This window comes from Dama dama, chromosome 8, assembly GCF_033118175.1.
Source record: "Dama dama isolate Ldn47 chromosome 8, ASM3311817v1, whole genome shotgun sequence".
Lineage (NCBI taxonomy): Eukaryota > Metazoa > Chordata > Mammalia > Artiodactyla > Cervidae > Dama > Dama dama.
In genome coordinates this window covers 40,513,614-40,530,770 of record NC_083688.1, presented here as the reverse complement: position 1 = coordinate 40,530,770, position 17,157 = coordinate 40,513,614, and the positions used below count along the sequence as shown (strand labels likewise).

The following is a 17,157-nucleotide window of genomic DNA, read 5'->3' as shown; positions in this document are numbered from 1 at the left end:
TGTTACTACAGCCAGCTCAGTAGTAACAATGGCATCAACACTGATTCTATAAGCAAATACCTTATATTAATTATTCCAGACAATTCCATGTGGTAGGTGTCTTTAATTCTATTTTACAGATGAGGAAACTAATGTTCTGAGACTTTGTGCATAGTCACATGATCAGTAGCAAAGCTGATACTCCAATCTGTGCCGACTCCCTGTGGAACAGAAGAAAGGAAGGCCAGTGTAACAGCTGTTGAGATGTTTTTTCTGCAAGAGATGTTCGAAAGAAAGAGAATCTCTGCTGAAATTATCTTTAATTATCACTCGTAATTTGTTTTTAACCCAATAGAACTGAACCCAAACCAAATGTTGGTGTCATTTCATCACTTCTCTCTAAAAGTCAAAATAAAATCATTCTTTTTATGCTATAATCAAATAAGTTAGGCTATCTCTGGCTCAAACCCAAACCTAAATACCAAAAATCAGAAAAAGAAAGTTCAGAACCACATTATTTTTCCATAATATGTCAAAAAAAAAGTCTATGCTTTAGTTACATTAGAGTGAAAAAAGAACTCTTTCTGCTTCTAATGAGCAATTAATTCCAGCTCAGGATGTTGAGTTTAGAATAGGTTAAGTTCCCCCAAACCACAGCCGTTTGTGTTGGATCATGGTTAAAAACCCAGAATTCCAGTTTCTACAATAATCACATTCTTTTCTTCTACTGCAATGGGAGAAATGACCATTTTTATGTAACATAGGAAAAACCATAGCAGAAACGCCTATGAATTCCAGATTTCCTAAACTGTTTTCAAAGCTGTTTAAAATCAGTTGGATACATTTTATTTTAGCAGAGCTCAAAATTCTGAAATAAACTTTGGGAACTGAAATTTTTTTAAATGAATTTGTTTGGAGGAGAAGGTATGAAAATTCACGTAATTAGCATGTTTAACACATGAATCACTTAAGTTTGATGACAATGAAAACTCCATATGAACCATATTTGTGTTCAGATCCCAAAACCCAGAACCACCCCTTGCACAGCTTCCTAACTGTAATTAACCAATCAGGTCGCTGCGGTAGCCATCTTTTTCCTTCAGCTTAAGAAAATTTTAGACTCAGAGTCATTCTGAAATTTAACATCATTTGGTTCTTGTTAAGTAGTGACTGGTCTGGTGTTATGATGGGAAAAAGAAAAGTCAGAGAAAGCTCTTCTGCGAAATAAACAAGAAGAACACTTGAATCAAAGAAAATCCTAAAATGATCCCAATCACAGCAGCAATATTGGAACTGCCATTCTCCACAGGAAGAATGACCCCTTTTGAATACATTGTAATGACACAGACTGGAGTCTGTGACTTTACAATCCTCCTATGACTCTCATTAATTTCTCTGTCTCATACCAAGCCTTGAAATCATGGTGCTAATTCTCAGAGTGTTTATGAGAAAGTGCAAAAGCTGACACCACTGACTTCACCTAGGCTGACAGGAAAACTTTCCATTTGTTCAAGTAAATGAACTAAGAAGAGAGGGTGTAATGTTAGTATTATAAACTATTGGTAAATTATTCCTTTTCTGTTTTGATAAGACTTTCATAAAGCAATGGAGTTCTTTGGTTTTTATCTCCATGAAGCTTTCTTCTGATAATTTAGATCATTTTATATCACCTCTCAGCCTGTTCCCTAGACAGCAAAGCCAAAGCAGCAATGAAGAATAGGTTTTCCACAATCATTCATTCCTTTGTTGATTTATTTATCCACTGAATATTTACCAGTTTATACATGAGTATGCATCAAGCCTAACACTTGCATCAACACTTACCAACAAAGAAGGAACACCTTAGTGGTGTGTGTATGTGAGAGGGAGAGAGATAGAAGCTATTATTGTTTTGAAATTTCTCCTTTAGGGAAGCAGTAGGAAATATAATATGAGAAAGAGGTTCCCTGGCATTATCTGATGTCTTTCACCTAACGAATCTTCTTGCTCACCCTGTGAAAATGGAGACTCCCAAGCCATGTGGAGATACTTCCATTTTTCAGTTTTGTTTTCCTATCTTCACCAATTATCAGAGTCCCAGATTGTTTCTGAAGCAACTCTATTTTCATTGTATTTTTTATACATATCATTTACTTTTCTTTCCCTCATCTATTTGGCGTGGACCAGGTTTCCTGTTTTCCTTACAATTCCCTTCACAGCAATTTCCAAGGTTTAAATGGTCAGACAGCACTTCAGCAGCAATGTGCTCTATGCATGTGTGGTTGTAAAGGATCAGAAATTTACATTCCAGAGAAGGAACTCATGGCCCCACAATGAATGTGAATGATGGCAGGAAGAAATCTTTTAACAGTACTTAAATTGATCATTGAGAAAAACTATGAGATTTAGAGCTTTGTGGTTTACCTGGGGTTCTAGGACTATTTTTAAATTTCCCAATTTCAGAAGTGGGTACTTTCTCCTTTCTACATATGGTTGCCTAGATGTAAAGTTTAAGATGTCTTGAATACATGATGATGAAACAATTAAACAAGATGACAGGCAAGCAGGAAGGAACTGACATTTTGTTTCCAGCATTCCATATTTCCACATAATTTATTTTTAAGTTTAATTTATGAGAAGTTTTTAATCCTTTTGCAATTAGAAGTGCTTAAAGACTTTCCTTTGCTTGGAGGTTTTCTCTACAAAATAAGAAAAAACCCTGTTAATGTCCCTCATCGATTATCCACTTTCACTCATGCTGTGTCACTTTGGTCCCAGGACTGAAGAATAAAATTTCAAAGTGCATGGTAGTTTAGTCATACATTCATTGATTAATTAGTTCCTTAGAACTTTATTTCAAATCCTGAAAGATGATGCTGTTAAAGTGCTACACTCAATATGCCAGCATATTCAGAAAATTCAGTAGTGGCCACAGGACTGGAAAAAGTCAATTTTCGATAGTACATGAAATGAGAACTTCCAGATGTTCAAACTGGATTTAGAAAAGGCAGACGAACCAGAGATCAAATTGCCAGCATCTGGTGGATCATTGAAAAGCAAGAGAATTACCAAAAAACATCTACTTCTGCTTCATTGACTACACTAAAGCTTTTGACTGGGTGGATCACAACAAACTGTGGAAAATTCTTAAAGAGATGGGAATACCAGACCACCTGACCTACCTCCTGAGAAACCTGTATGCAGGTCAAGAAGCAACAATTAGAACTGGACATGGAACAATGGACTTTTCAAAATTAGGAAAGGAGGCTGTATATTGTCAACCTCCTTATACAGCCTCCAATATACAGCCACAAGGCTGTATATTGTCACCCTGCTTACTTAAACTATATGCAGAGTACATAATGCAAAATGCCAGACTTGATGAAGCACAAGCTGGAATCAAGATTGCCAGGAGAAATAGCAATAACCTCAGATATGCAGATGATTCCACCCTTATGGCAGAAAACAAAGAGGAAATAAAGAACCTATTGATGAAGGTGAAAGAGGAGAGTGAAAAAACCGGCTTAAAACTCAACATTCAAAATACTAAGATCATGGCAGTCCCATCACTTTATGGCAAATAGATGGGTAAACAATGGAAACAGTGACAGACTTTATTTTCTGGGGGTCCAAAATCACTGCAGATGGTGACTGCAGCCATAAAATTAAAAAAAATTTGCTCCTTGGAAGAAAAGCTATGACCAACCTAGACAGCATATTAAAAAGCAGAGACATTACTTTGCCAACAAAGTTCCATATATTCAAAACTATGGTTTTTCCAGTAGTCATGTATGGATGTGAGAGTTGGACCATAAAGAAGGCTGAGTGCCAAAGAGTTGATGCTTTTGAAATATGGTGTTGGAGAAGACTCTTGAGAGTCCCTTGGACTGCAAGGAGATCCAATCAGTCCATCCTAAAGGAAATCGGTCCTGTGTATACATTGGAAGGACTGATGCTTACGCTGAAGCTCCCATACTTTGGCCACCTGATGCGAAGGGCCAGCTCATTTAAAAAGGCCCTGATGCTGGGAAAGATTGAAGACAGGAGCAGAAGGGGACAACAGAGGATGAGGTGGTTGGATGGCATCACCAACTCAATGGACATGAGTTTGAGCAAGCGCCACTAGATGGGGAAGGACAGGGAAGTGGGGCGTGCTGCAGTCCATAGGGTCGCAAAGAGTTGGACACGACTGAGTAACTGAAAAACCACAGAACTTTTATTTGGCAGTAACTCTGCGCCAAAGTTGACTTGACTCTGAGGAATTAAGAGTTGTGTCTGATGGGAAAGGCAGACAGGAAGCATGATTTCAGACATAATGGGATGTTTAGGAGTAATTGTACAGGGAAAGATTTATAGGTGAATGCACAGTAAAGAGAGATTAACCAAGAATGAAGAGGCTAGATGCTGTTATCCTGTAAAACTTCCCAGTGTGTGTTTAACCCTTCCTTTTGTCTGTATTTAGGGCACTGTGCCTCCAAGTAAGCTCCTCCAAGCGTCCTTTGTAATGTCTGCTTAGTTGCTCAGTCGAGTCCGACTCTTTGCGACCCTGTGGACTCTAGCCCACCAGGCTCCTCTGTCCATGGGGATTCTCCAGGCAAGAATACTGGAGTGGGTTGCCATGTCCTCCTCCAGGGGATCTTCCCGACCCAGGGATTGACCAGGTCTCCCACATTGCAGGTGGATTCTTTACCATCTGAGCCAACAGGGAAACCCTTGTATTGTCTAAGCAGACAGAAAGTGGCTTGTGTGATATTTCACAATCATACTTTTCTATGGACCCAACCTCTCATTTTAAGGATTTGAATGTTTGTGCATCCTGTTTGTCCTAGTTACTGACTGAGATCTTCCCTAGAGGGTAGATTTTCTGTGTGTCACAACTTATTAGATGTTCATAAAACCAGTTAGTCAGTCACAATTGACATTTTCAAAGATTTGGAGTAGAACAGAATAGATCAGAGGGATGGCAGGTAGTAAATATGAGTATTGGTGGATGGAAATATTGTTTCACAGCCAGTGTGCACACATACGTGTATGTGCTGGGTCATGATGTAACGTGGATTTCTTCCTATGGGTCATGATTTTTGAAAGGCTGAAAAACTCTGGTCCAGACTTTAAGTTCCATGTCTGGTTGGTTTGCCATTTCATTTATAACACATATAGTATTTGTTTCAGACTAGGGGCTCAAGAATTTTTTTGAGTAAATATCATAGAATACATCCTATCACATAATTTAAGGCACAGTTTTCTCTTCTTGATTATATCCATAGTATTATACTATATATAGATAATGATAGATAGGTACACAGTTTGCATATACATTAATTAATTTTCTTTGAGCAGCTGATGGTTTATGTAGCTCTTAAATGGACATTTTAAGAGTTTAAATTATACAGCCAGATCAGGTGGATATAGTTGCCATTGTTGTCATTGTCCAGTTGCCAAGTCGCGTCCAACTCTTCGCGACCCCATGAAGTGCAGCATGCCACTTCCCTGTCCGCACCATCTCCCAGAGTTTCCTTAAATTCCTGTCTACAGGAACTTCAGACATCATCGGCATCAGACATAGGCGGTGTACTCTAGCTTTTTTTTGTTTTCCCAAAATTACTTTTTTTTCTTTTACATCAAAAAAGTTTTATTATAAATTTAATACATGCTCACTATTTAGATAATTGGTAGAAAAGGGTTACAACAGAAATTTCAGTCACCTTTAGTTGGCCACACAATAAATGAACACTATGTTTTGGAGTACTTTCTTTTGTATAAGCACATCATACACACACACACACACAAATACACATACCCATGCATCTCACTTATAGTAATTATACTAGAATCGTACTGATTGTACTGTTACTTAAGCTAGTTTTTTCACTTTTTATTAGATGGTAAGCATTTCTCATGCCATTAAATACTCTTCAAAAATATGAATTTAATGCTTAATGCACAGTATTTTCCTGGTGGCTCAGATTGTAAAGAATCTGCCTGCAGTTTTCTAGAAAGGATATTCAATAACTGAGTAATCACTATTGTTGTTGGATCTTATATAGGTAATGATGTACAAATTAGCTTTCTAAATAAATCTTTGCATCCTTATGTTGTTAATTTGGTGTCATAAATCAATATATTTGTTATTTAATATAAGGCTATGAAAAAAATTTTAATTGCTCCAAATAACCCAGCTTGCCCCTAGAAAAGTTGCTAAATTTATATTCTTATTAACAGCATATTTATTAATACATCCAACACATATTATTGCTCCATCTTATATAGGTTTCATAGCAGCCCTATTAAAACTGAGTGTTTTCATTTATCTTTTTATCAACTTGATAGGAAATATCAAGTACTTTGTTTTCGTTAAATTACAGCTGAAATCGAGCAATTCATGTGTTTATTGGCCATATAAATTTCTTCTTTTCTATGAATTATTCATTTTTCCATTACAACATTTTCCTTTTTTGCTCCTGAGTTGTAAATGTTCTTTGCTATCAAAAATTATTGAAAATTTTTTCCACCTTGATCAGTAGTCTCTTAACTTTATGATACTTTAGAGAGAGAAATGTTTTCATTTTTATGTAAACAAGTCAGACTTTTATTAGTTTTTTCAAATGGCATTTTAAATATCAGATCAAGATGGTCATGTGATTTTTTCTTTTTCTATTAATGTGATGATTAATATTAATAGAGTTTCTAATATTGAATAGCCCTTGCAGTTGTGAAAAAGTAAATCTACATTCCTATGCTGTCTATTTTATTCTTTTAAGACAGAGCTGGGCTTGAGTTGCTAGTCTTTTATTTGTGATTTTGTATATAGATATTTGTAAGTGAAATTGATATCTAAGGTTTTGTTTTTTTTCCTAACTTTAATAGCTTTAGATAGAAGGGATATATTACCTTTATAAAATAATTTGAGTGGCTTTTTATGTTTCTATGCTTTGTAACAATTTCTGTAGTCTAGGAATTATTTCTTTTTTAAGATTTAAAATAACTAATCCATAAAGCCATCTAGCCTGATACTTTTTTGTGGATAATCCTGTGACCCCCTTTTCAGTCATTCCCATAGATGGAGATCTTTAGGAAAGGAGATGTTTCCTCCTTTACTGAAGTTTGGAAAGTTGCTATCTTTTTCTATTAAATTCTTTCATTGATATTTTCAAACTTTTAGTATATTTTATGTTTTTACCACTTAATATATTTAATAATCTTGTTTTTCTGCTCTAATATATTTATTCCTTCATTAACTTATTATTTCTCTTTCCTTAAGAAAGGATAAAGTAAACTGTTATCTTTTTCAGTCACTTTTTAGTCATGGTCAGTAACAATATAATTTAAGGCAGTGAGTTCACTTTTGAATTTAGTTCAGTGAACTTCCAGAAGTGTTAGTATCTAAATGTTCCTTTTATTTCTTTTCTAGGTAATCTGAAATTTAAAATTCTTCTTTGACCAAGAGTGATTTATAAGATCACTATTTTAAATTTTAATAATTTAGTTTTTTCTCCATCTAAACTTTTATTAATATTTGACTTTAATACTTCATAGTCAAGGACAGTGACTTCTGAAGTTTCTGGCATTTATTGAACGTTGGCATAATGTATGTTACTTTTGTTATTTAAAGATTTAATTAAATTAAAACCATTTTTCTATAAGTGTTAATAATTTAATAAATATTTATTGAATGCCTAATATATTCCAGGACTTCCCTGGTGGCTCAGACGGTAAAGCGTCTGCCTATAATGCAGGAGACCCAGGTCCAATCCCTGGGTCAGGAAGATCTCCTGGAGAAGGAAATGGCAACCCACTTTAGTATTCTTGCCTGGAAAATCCATGGACAGAGGAGCCTGGTAGGCTACAGTCCATGGGCTCACAAAGAGTCGGACACGACTGAGCGACTTCACTTTTTTAATATATTCCAAGCACTGTGAAGGTGCCGGAGATACAGCAGAAAGCAAAGTGGACAAAGTCTCTGACTTGGGGTACTTGCATTTTAATATATATGTATCACTGTATTTCCTTAAATGTAAGCCAGCATTATTGTTATACACATAATAAATTTAATGGCAGAAATAAATTCTTACATAAATTTAATATAAGAAAAGAACAGAAAAAGAGAACACCACATTAAATGTAAATCCTGTACTATGCTTGGAAAATTGTGGTAAAATAATCTTATGAATTACATTGTTTCTGACATTGCATATATTTATTTAACATCTTCTTGATCTGTCAAAGGTAACCATTGGGTAAAGTCCCTACTTACTATCTATTACTGAAACTTTCAGTTTTTTTTTTTTAGATCTGTCTCTTGTGAAATGTTGACTTGTGGTGTTTCATTCTGAGGCTTTCTCTTCCTAAGAAATGTTTAGCTTATTTCTGTGTTATCATACTGGCATTCTTATTCTTCCTGTCATTTTTAAACTTTGTGCTTTGTATACCTTTTTCTAGTTCCCTTTTTTTAGTTGCATTTTCTTTGATTATTTTATTTAATAATTTTAATCATACTGACTTTATAAAGACATTTTTAACCTAGTTTCTCTGTCAACATCAAAGATGAAATTGTCTCTATTGAGTTCCTTCTAGGTCAAAGGAACAAAGTAAAATGACTATATGTTATCACAAATTTCCATCACACTTTTTAACCTATTGTATTTTAGATCCACTCATATTATAAAGAAAAATGTGTATCTTCTTTTTAATATTTTGTATGGGGTATATTTCCTATCATCCAGGGGCTAGATTCCAAGTCTAATGGTAGTCCTTCTTTGCTTTAACGACATCATAATTGAGTTCTTTATCTTGACTCACCTGCTTACCTTTTTGAGTAATTTTACTTCAGGAGGCATGCATAGTATATTTTTGAATCCTGGAAATCTGATAATGTCATTTATATATAAATCTCAACACCTAATACCTGCTGCTTTGAAGTGTATAAAAATGTTTGTTGAATCAATAACATATCTGCTTCCCAAGGGTTTTTTCCCTTAAAATTCCATTGTCTTTTGATTTTTAACATTGGTGAAAAAGAGATCTGAGGCTGACCTGATTTTTCTTCTTTGCAAGTAACATGTTTTTCTTATCTGGATCTTATGGGATTCTTTCTTTATTCATGACATTCAAAATTTTCATCTGAATTTCTCTGGATATTGGCCTCTTTTCATTCATTTTGCCTGATTTTTTAATTGAGTCTTTTCTGTTATCAGCTTCATGTTGATTTATGTCTGTTTTCTTAGTAGAAAGAGTGGATTTTGTACCTTAAAGGAGATGAGTGAAGTTCCCTTGCTTGGTGAGGGGGAGCTAACTAATGTAAATTCATACCTCCTGTTGAGAGACGAGACAACTTGAGGTGACAGGAAGTGAACCAAAATCCTGACCAATACCTAGAGGAGAAGTTGGCTTCTGCGTGGTTTCTCAGATGGTTTTGCTGAAATCCTTGGGCAGGGGTCAGCTTCCTGTGCCCTTGATCTGCTCACCCGGCCCTGTCATCCTGTATTACCTGTGGCTGTGTCCAACTTTCATCCTCATACCATTGCCCATCCAGTCAAGAGAGTATCTTTTATCTCTTGGACTTTTTCTCCCCGCTGCTGTTTCCACTTCAAGAATCCTGGGCTCTCCAGATGCGCTATTTGAGAAGACATGTTTGTTTTCTAATACATTTTGTTTGCTCTAGTACATCTTTAAAAAAAAAAAACAACTTCATTAGCTTACTATTTCCTTTCCTTAAGAAGGGATAAAGCAAACTTTAAGACAAGAGAAAATCCATACTGGTCTCCCCATCAGCCCAATAACCTCTCCTCTAGTGTCATCCCGCAAATGGAACAGTTTCAGCCTCCTCCTCTGTCCCCTACCCAAGAAAGCTGGCTGTGTGCTGTCGCCATGCGCTCCTTTCAGCTTAGCACCCTTCCCAGCAGATCCACCTCAGTGCCAAGCCCTGGGGCAAGTTTAACCTATCTTATTTGCCTCTGGGATACCAGTAGTAAATTCTATCTCATTGCCATTGAATCCCAAATTCAATATCCATTGTAAAGCCTGAACTTCTCCAGAAGAAGGAATTTCTAAATGATGAATCACAGCGAGACCCAGGACAGTTTTACTGCTGTGCAAAGGCCATTTTCCTAGCATAGCTTTTTCTTATTCACACACAGAAAAACAATGCGCATCTAGTGGTGCAAGTGGAAAATATGGCTTTTTCCCCTCTTATGTTGTTGACTCCTAATTTTTCTTTAAATGGTTGTGCACAAGTGTGACATGGTATAAAACTTCTAAATTGGTTTCCTTACTGTTTGGAAGAGAAAAACCTCTGCAAAATATAGTAACGAAGCTGATTTTCTAGTTGCACATCCTTATAATTTCAGTGAGGCTAAGCTGAAAAAGCCATAGAAACTTAGAGGGTTGAGTTATTGTGGATTTTTTATTTACATTGAAGATGTGAAAAATAATTAGAATGTTAATGCTAGGTATTATGTATATGCAGTTACCTGAGAATAGATAAAAGTTTCATTTTCTACTTTAAACTGCATTGTTATAATTCTTTAAAATGAAAAATAAAGTTCCCTCTACAGACCTAAAGTTACTGATCTTTATTTACAGTTACTTTATTTACAATAAAGATACTGGTTGCATGACTTCAGTATTTCCTAAATTGAGTGTTATCCTAATAAAGAGCTGCATTTATGGTACAGGAGAAGATCCTCATTATGGGTTTAAAATGGTGGACGTGAGACTCAGCACTATTGAAGACTTGTCCCTTTTCACATTGAACTAACATTCACCCTTCATTTCGGTGACAGTTTCATCCAACTTCAAAAAAATGCTTGGCCAACTCCAAGCCCCTTTACCCATGCAGGTGTGGTTATTTGTTTTTCTACAGGTCCTTGATTTGTGACCACTCCCAAGAAAGTAGAGGAAAATCTGTAGAATCGTTTTTCAAAAGTACTCAGAATTGGGTCAGTCCCACTCTGACTTTTATGACCTCCTTTCTTTTGGGATCTGGGACTCCACCTCCCCATGAATATCAGATTTCCATTGAGTCTAATGTCTCTGGTAGACATTAGACTCTGTGGCTCAGATGATAAAGCGTCTGCCTACAATGCAGGAGACCTGGGTTCAATCCCTGGGTTGGGAAGATCTCCTAGAGAAGGAAATGGCAACCCACTCCAGTACGCTTGCCTGGAAAATCCCATGGACAGAGGAACCTGGTAGACTATAGTCCATGGAGTCGCAAAGAGTCGGACACGACTGAGCAACTTCACAATGTCTCTGGTATCCCTAGAACCCTAGGGCTATGGTTCCTATCAGAATTCCCTGACCTGGACTGGGTACCCGTTTGAACTTGACACCAAGTTGCCGACTTGTCAGACAATCCTGAACATCGGTTAGTCTGATCTCTCTTTTCCACTCTGAGGCATCTTCTCATGTCTGTCCTCACGTGTACTCATTGCTACACCTGAGTGTGTGTTGTAGGGGTGTGGTTACGTGCTTCTACCCACACTAATGCAGCTGTCGCTGGTCTGGCCCATTCAACGGATGCCCATGTATCTGGTGGTGCCAACATCTTGACTTCAAAATTAGAAGGGTTGGTGGATACAAAGCTCATTCCAACACTGTAAGGTAGAGTGTGATGAAAAGTGATTGATGTTTATGGCTTCTTTTCCTAAAATGTTGGTAAATGTGTGCATCCGGAATATGCCAGTCAGAAAGCCCGCAGGAGCTCTCAGGCTGCATACGTGTGTTTCCCCATCTTGATAGCAAGCTCATCTTTGATATCAAACTGCTCATCTGTCTATGGCACTTACTGCCTAACCGTATTTCCATTCTTAACCTGGAAACAATACGATAGATGCCACATTCCACATTGCTACTTTTTTTAGTTTTAGGGAGGAAAATAATGGAAAATGCTCAATTAATTGACATGGAAAAATTTAAACTTAAAAAAGTCCCACTGAGTTTTGGCTTGGTGCTTTGTCTTTAATGATTATTGCATTTTTATCTAGTTTAACATTCTTGAGTTCTGCAAACCCAAAGCACAACTTCACTGGTTTGATTTCCTGTTCTTTAGAAATATCATCTGGGGGTAGCACGGAGTAAGGGATACCATCAATAATGAGAAGTGATTTTAAAATAATTTGAAATGATTTTTCTATTCATACGTCCACACCCCGTTTCCAAGTAAATCTCAGTCAGGGACACACTGGTGACTGAGACTCCATTAGCTTTCAAGATAGTGAAGAAGTCAAACAAGAGATTTGCAGCTCTAAATAAAATAGCACAAGTGTAGAACCATTACTAGACATGCAAGTGTAACTACAGTGAAAGTTATCTCGAACAAATCAGTTCCCAGGATGGCATTCAATTCTTTTGATAAATATGCTTGATACGATGAAGTACAGCTTCCAGAAAGATAATGGAGCAGATAATTAATCTATTTGGAAATATAAACACACACACTCACACACACATACATACACCGCAGAGAGACAAGGACCGTTGGTTAGCAAAATCTTGTCAGAACAACGTAACTGTCCTTCTCTAGAAGAGTATGCAGCCTCAGACAAGGGGGGAAGAAAGTAGAAAAGACATTTTTGACTGCAGTAAGGTTTTTGATTCTGTGGTATAAGGCCAAAATCAATAAAGGACAAAAGAGCCAAGCTCTCAGTTCTTTTACATACGTGGGCGGTGGTTTGGGAGCGCTGGTCAACAAGTCGTGAATGTTTCAGTTTCAGCGGTCTAGGCACACCAAGTGGGCTTCCCAGGTGATCCAGCAGTAGAGAATCTGCCTGCCAAGGCCGGAGGCGCAAGACACACAGGTTCGATCCCTGGGTTGGGAAAATCCTCTAGAGAAGGAAATGGCAACCCACTCCAGTATTCTTGCCTGGCAAGTCCCACAGACAGAGGAGCCTGGCAGACTTTGTGATCATGGGATCACGAAGAGTCAGGCACGACTGAGCGAGTGTGCACACACACACACACACACACACACACACACACACACACACCCCCAAGGAGTCTTCTCTCTGGGGATAAGTGATCAGGGCAGTCAAAGAAGGGGCTGTTCAGGGTCCTTATGCCACATAAAGCCTTCCAGAGTTCCGTCATCAAAGCCTTCTTATTTCTGTCTCTGTGTAAGGGCAGGTGCTGGACATCCCTTGCATCACAGTCTGTCTCAACCTCCACCTCTGCCTCCCTCCTTCCACTTCCAGCACCCCCACTGCCGTTGCACTAGTGAGCACAGACCTGACAGAATGCTTGTTGAACTATGTACCGTTGCTTCTAGGTTTCTCTCAAGAAAAGGAGGAGGATCAAGACACCTTCCTAGTCATGTTAAGAGTAACACAGAAGTTTCCCCATACATGAAGTCCAGTTCCCTCTACTATAAGACAAAGCATAGGCCTCATCTCACTGCCCTTTTCAAGTAACTGACAACTGCGTGATGTAGTCAGAGATGGGTTGGCAGCTTCTGAGTAGGAATTTCTCATGGTTCACAGTAAAAAGAAATTTTCAGCCAAAGAATAGCCAGTGACTACAGTCACCAGCCAATGGTCTACCCGAGAGATCTGGAAGACAAGTTCCATACCGCGCCCATTAGCCCTCCTACAGGAGGTTATGCTCCCATTTTAAATGTCTGCACCATCACAGTAACTCTTGTGAGGCCTTCCCCGGTTGCCCCAGCCACGTCACCTTTTCCCAGGTGGTGCTTTCTATATCAGGAAGTAAAATGTAACCACGTCCTACCTGCTGCCATCACACAGCTTAGTTAAGAACTTGTGGATTTTTGAACCCCACGTCTTGCCCAGCCTCACACTGAGGGCCCTGCTGCCCCTAGACACATGCTTGCCAGGTTGAATTCTCAATGACCCAACTGGGTAAACAGGCAGGGTCATCTGGTCATCTCTAAACATAAGGCACAGACCTTCTAACACCTGTCCTGTGCTCCCACCTCCAGCTTCTTCTCTCCATGTCGGAGATAACACAAACCTAAATATTCAACAAGTTAGCATAATGAGGAATTCCAGCTCATGGATCACTGCTAACATCTTTTGCCACAAAAGTGGTGAGTTAACTTGGTGAGTGCTCTTTACAGTGTTCCAAGCAGCTACCTGACATGCAGGCAATTACACCCATAGGATGAGCACCTCATTCAAGCCTTTTTATAGATGAAATCAGTGTATGTCCATGGATTCTGAAATAATAGATATGGATAAGGTGGCATGACCTCACTTGAGTATGAAAAAAATTAACTTCCAACACATTTTAATGCAAATGTTACCTTTGTAAGTGGATGACCTGAAAAGAAAAAGTGTTTCCATAGTAACCTGAGGGAACACATAACCTGTTTATGATAACTTCTCCATGAAGAGAGCCAGGCGTGGATTGGGGATATGCTTTGATGTCTGCTGGAAAAAAAAAAATTACTGACAGCCTTGTGTGAGTGAATGGTTAGATTTCACTTTATTTGCAGTTAATTTAGAAAATAAACTTTCATAATGAACTGCTGAAATACACACTTGAAACAACCAGATGATCTGTCAAGATATTTTCTAAAATGTAATTTGTCATAGGTGACAGCTGAGGCATCAGTTTAAGAGGACCAGGTTAGGAATGAGGACTTACGATAGGTCCTTCCCGTTCCACTCGGGTCTTTTTACCTGTGTTCTGCGTTCTCCCCTAGGAATCACTGAGGCCTTTTCAAGCTCTTAAGATCTCTTCTTTTTTTCTTTTTCCTCATTTTTTACCTCCAGAAATGTTACGTAAAAGCCACCCTTCTGGAATTAAAATTCTATACTGTGAGGACATCACAGAAAAGGAACATATTGATTATACTTCACTTTGTCTACTGACATGGCTATTAGAGTTGGTGGCTTTTGGGAAGTGCCATTAGCTAGAAGTGAGTCTGACATCCACAAGACACTATATGCTTATATTCCCTTCTTCTTACAGATGTAACATCTACTTAAAGGCTTGTCTATAGGAGATTTTTTTTTTTTTTTTGAGGGTGATTAGGGAACAGATGCATACAGTTTTAAGAAGCATTTCTTTGAAGAGCCATTGTTCAGCTGGCTCACTGACAGGTCCATGCCCATGGGCTCTGGTGTGGACCTGGGGCAGGGGCCCTGGCTACAGTTACCCATCTGGTATCCATCTGGTCGCACAAATGAAAGATAATACCAGATCACAGAGAAGCCATACCAACTGCCAACTCGGTATGAGCAGGCAAAGAAAGGTGCCACCCAACAGCGCTGTGAAGAGTAAGAAATATTGTCCATAGGGTCTGCACATTTCCACCGCAAGATGGAAAAGAACAGTACGCAAGAGCCTCTGGAATGGAAATGCACACATCTCACCTTACAGCTGCCACTTATTAGATATTCCACCAGGTTCTCTCTGCCACATTAAGTTGCTAGTGGAATTTGGGAGAAAAGGTATCCTAATATACTTGAGACATGTCTTTTGCTACCCACGTCCACATACAACAGGGTTAACAGGACTTGAGGACTTCTAAATGAGGAGTTAGTACCAGCTTCAAAAGGGCATTGATTTCACTTCCATGTAATGCCACTTTGCAGTAGTCAAAGATTTTGTGCTTGCTGTAAAATGATTTCGACATTTATCGATTCATTACTTTCTCCTTATTTTTTTCCCCTTTTCTCTGACTTTGTCTGCTTTCCTCCAGAATACAGTGCACTCTGGTTATTACCGTGGCTAATAGTTGAGAATCTATTGATATAACCATCAGAGATATGCCATCCTCAGGTAACACCCTCCCACCCAGTGGAGCTACAGATGGAAATGCTGTTTCAAGATGGGAGCAGGGGATGGTGTACTTGCCTATGAGGCTGATCATCCATGGTCACCTTTCCTGTTCACTCGGTCCACTTGCTCTGTAGTACTGGTCCCTGTCTTACTCTTTTTTTTTTTCCTTTTAATCTTTATTTATGTGGCTGCTTTGGGTCTTAGTTGTGGCATGTGGGATCTTTCCTTGCATCATGTGGGATCTTTCTCTATTGTGGCATAGGCTCAGTAATTGTGGCAGGTAGGCTTAGCTGCTCTATGATATGTGGGGTCTTAGTTCCTTGATGAGGGATTGAGCCTGCATCCCCTGCATTGGAAGACAGATTCTTAACCACTGGACCACCAGGGGAGTCCCCATCACCACCACCACCTTGCTCTTTCTCTACGTAAATGTCAGCTATGACCAAATAGAGTAAGAATTTAGTGACCTTACAGTCACCTAGGCAACAGCAACACATTCTCTTGTCTTTTCTATGCATTAAAAGGGTTACATTCATAATAACATATACATGGTAGTTTACATGTTGTTGTTCAGCTTGTCCAACTCATGTCCAAGTCATGTCCAGCTCTTTGTGGCCCCATGAACTGTAGCACACCAGGCTTCTCTGTCCTCCACTATCTCCTGGAGTTTGCTCAAGTTAATGTCCATTGAGTCCATGATGCTATAGTTTATATACTGCCGTATATTTTGAAAGACATAATCACACAGTCTTACATCTGAGTAATCTATTGAGGACAGGAACCCATTTCTACAGGAGAGAAAACTGAGGCTAAAAGAAGTTACATAGATTGCTTACGATCACATCATTAAGTGTGAACCCAGATCATCTGTCCCAAAGTCTAAAACTCTTCCACTGGATTAAGGTTTTGGTTTTATTTTTTTAGGTCTCTTAATTTGTCTTCCCTTTTTACATAAGGAAATATTAACTCCATAAGGATCATTGCATTTTCCCAAAATATGAGGCAGCCAGAATCAGAGCTAGAGATTCTGAGTAGAACAAAAACTCCCACCCTGTGGGTGGCTAGAAGGATGAGAGCTAAGTTGAATTTCTTTCTTTCATACACTCCTTCAAAACGTTCCACATACTTCCACTGAGAGATGAAGCAAAGGGAAAGTCTCTTCCTGGATTGGCCACACAGAGACTCATACTGAACAATTCAAGAAGATGAAGTGGGGAAGAAAGAAAGGTTATAATTTAGAAGCACAGATCGCCTGACTGAGAATTGTTGTAAAGTAATTAAATCATACAGGATCACTAGGAAAGTGCCAGGATGGAGGTGAGTGAATGATAGGATAGGTTATGATTCCAAAGATGAGATTTCAATATCAATGTCTACCTTGACCTGTGCACAAAGCCAAAATGAACTTAAACTTGACTCCATGTGGAAGAAGTAAATTGCATACTTTGTGAAAGAAGA

The 17,157-nt window shown here is 38.4% G+C and overlaps 1 protein-coding gene across 2 annotated transcripts in view; it reads left to right on the top strand.

Moving 5' to 3' along the window:
* The window catches only part of PARD3B (par-3 family cell polarity regulator beta), a 1,129,489-nt gene that overhangs the window by 1,016,490 nt on the left and 95,842 nt on the right, over positions 1-17,157 (top strand). Inside the window, exon 22 of one of the 2 annotated variants that reach the window (XM_061148946.1) lies at positions 7,649-10,429. The exons of the other annotated variant lie outside the window; for it this stretch is intronic. Within the exon in view, the coding sequence (XP_061004929.1) occupies positions 7,649-7,759 (111 nt within the window). The 3' untranslated portion in view covers positions 7,760-10,429. Of the gene's footprint in view, positions 1-7,648; positions 10,430-17,157 lie in introns of those variants that run through there. 2 annotated transcript variants of the gene reach the window in all.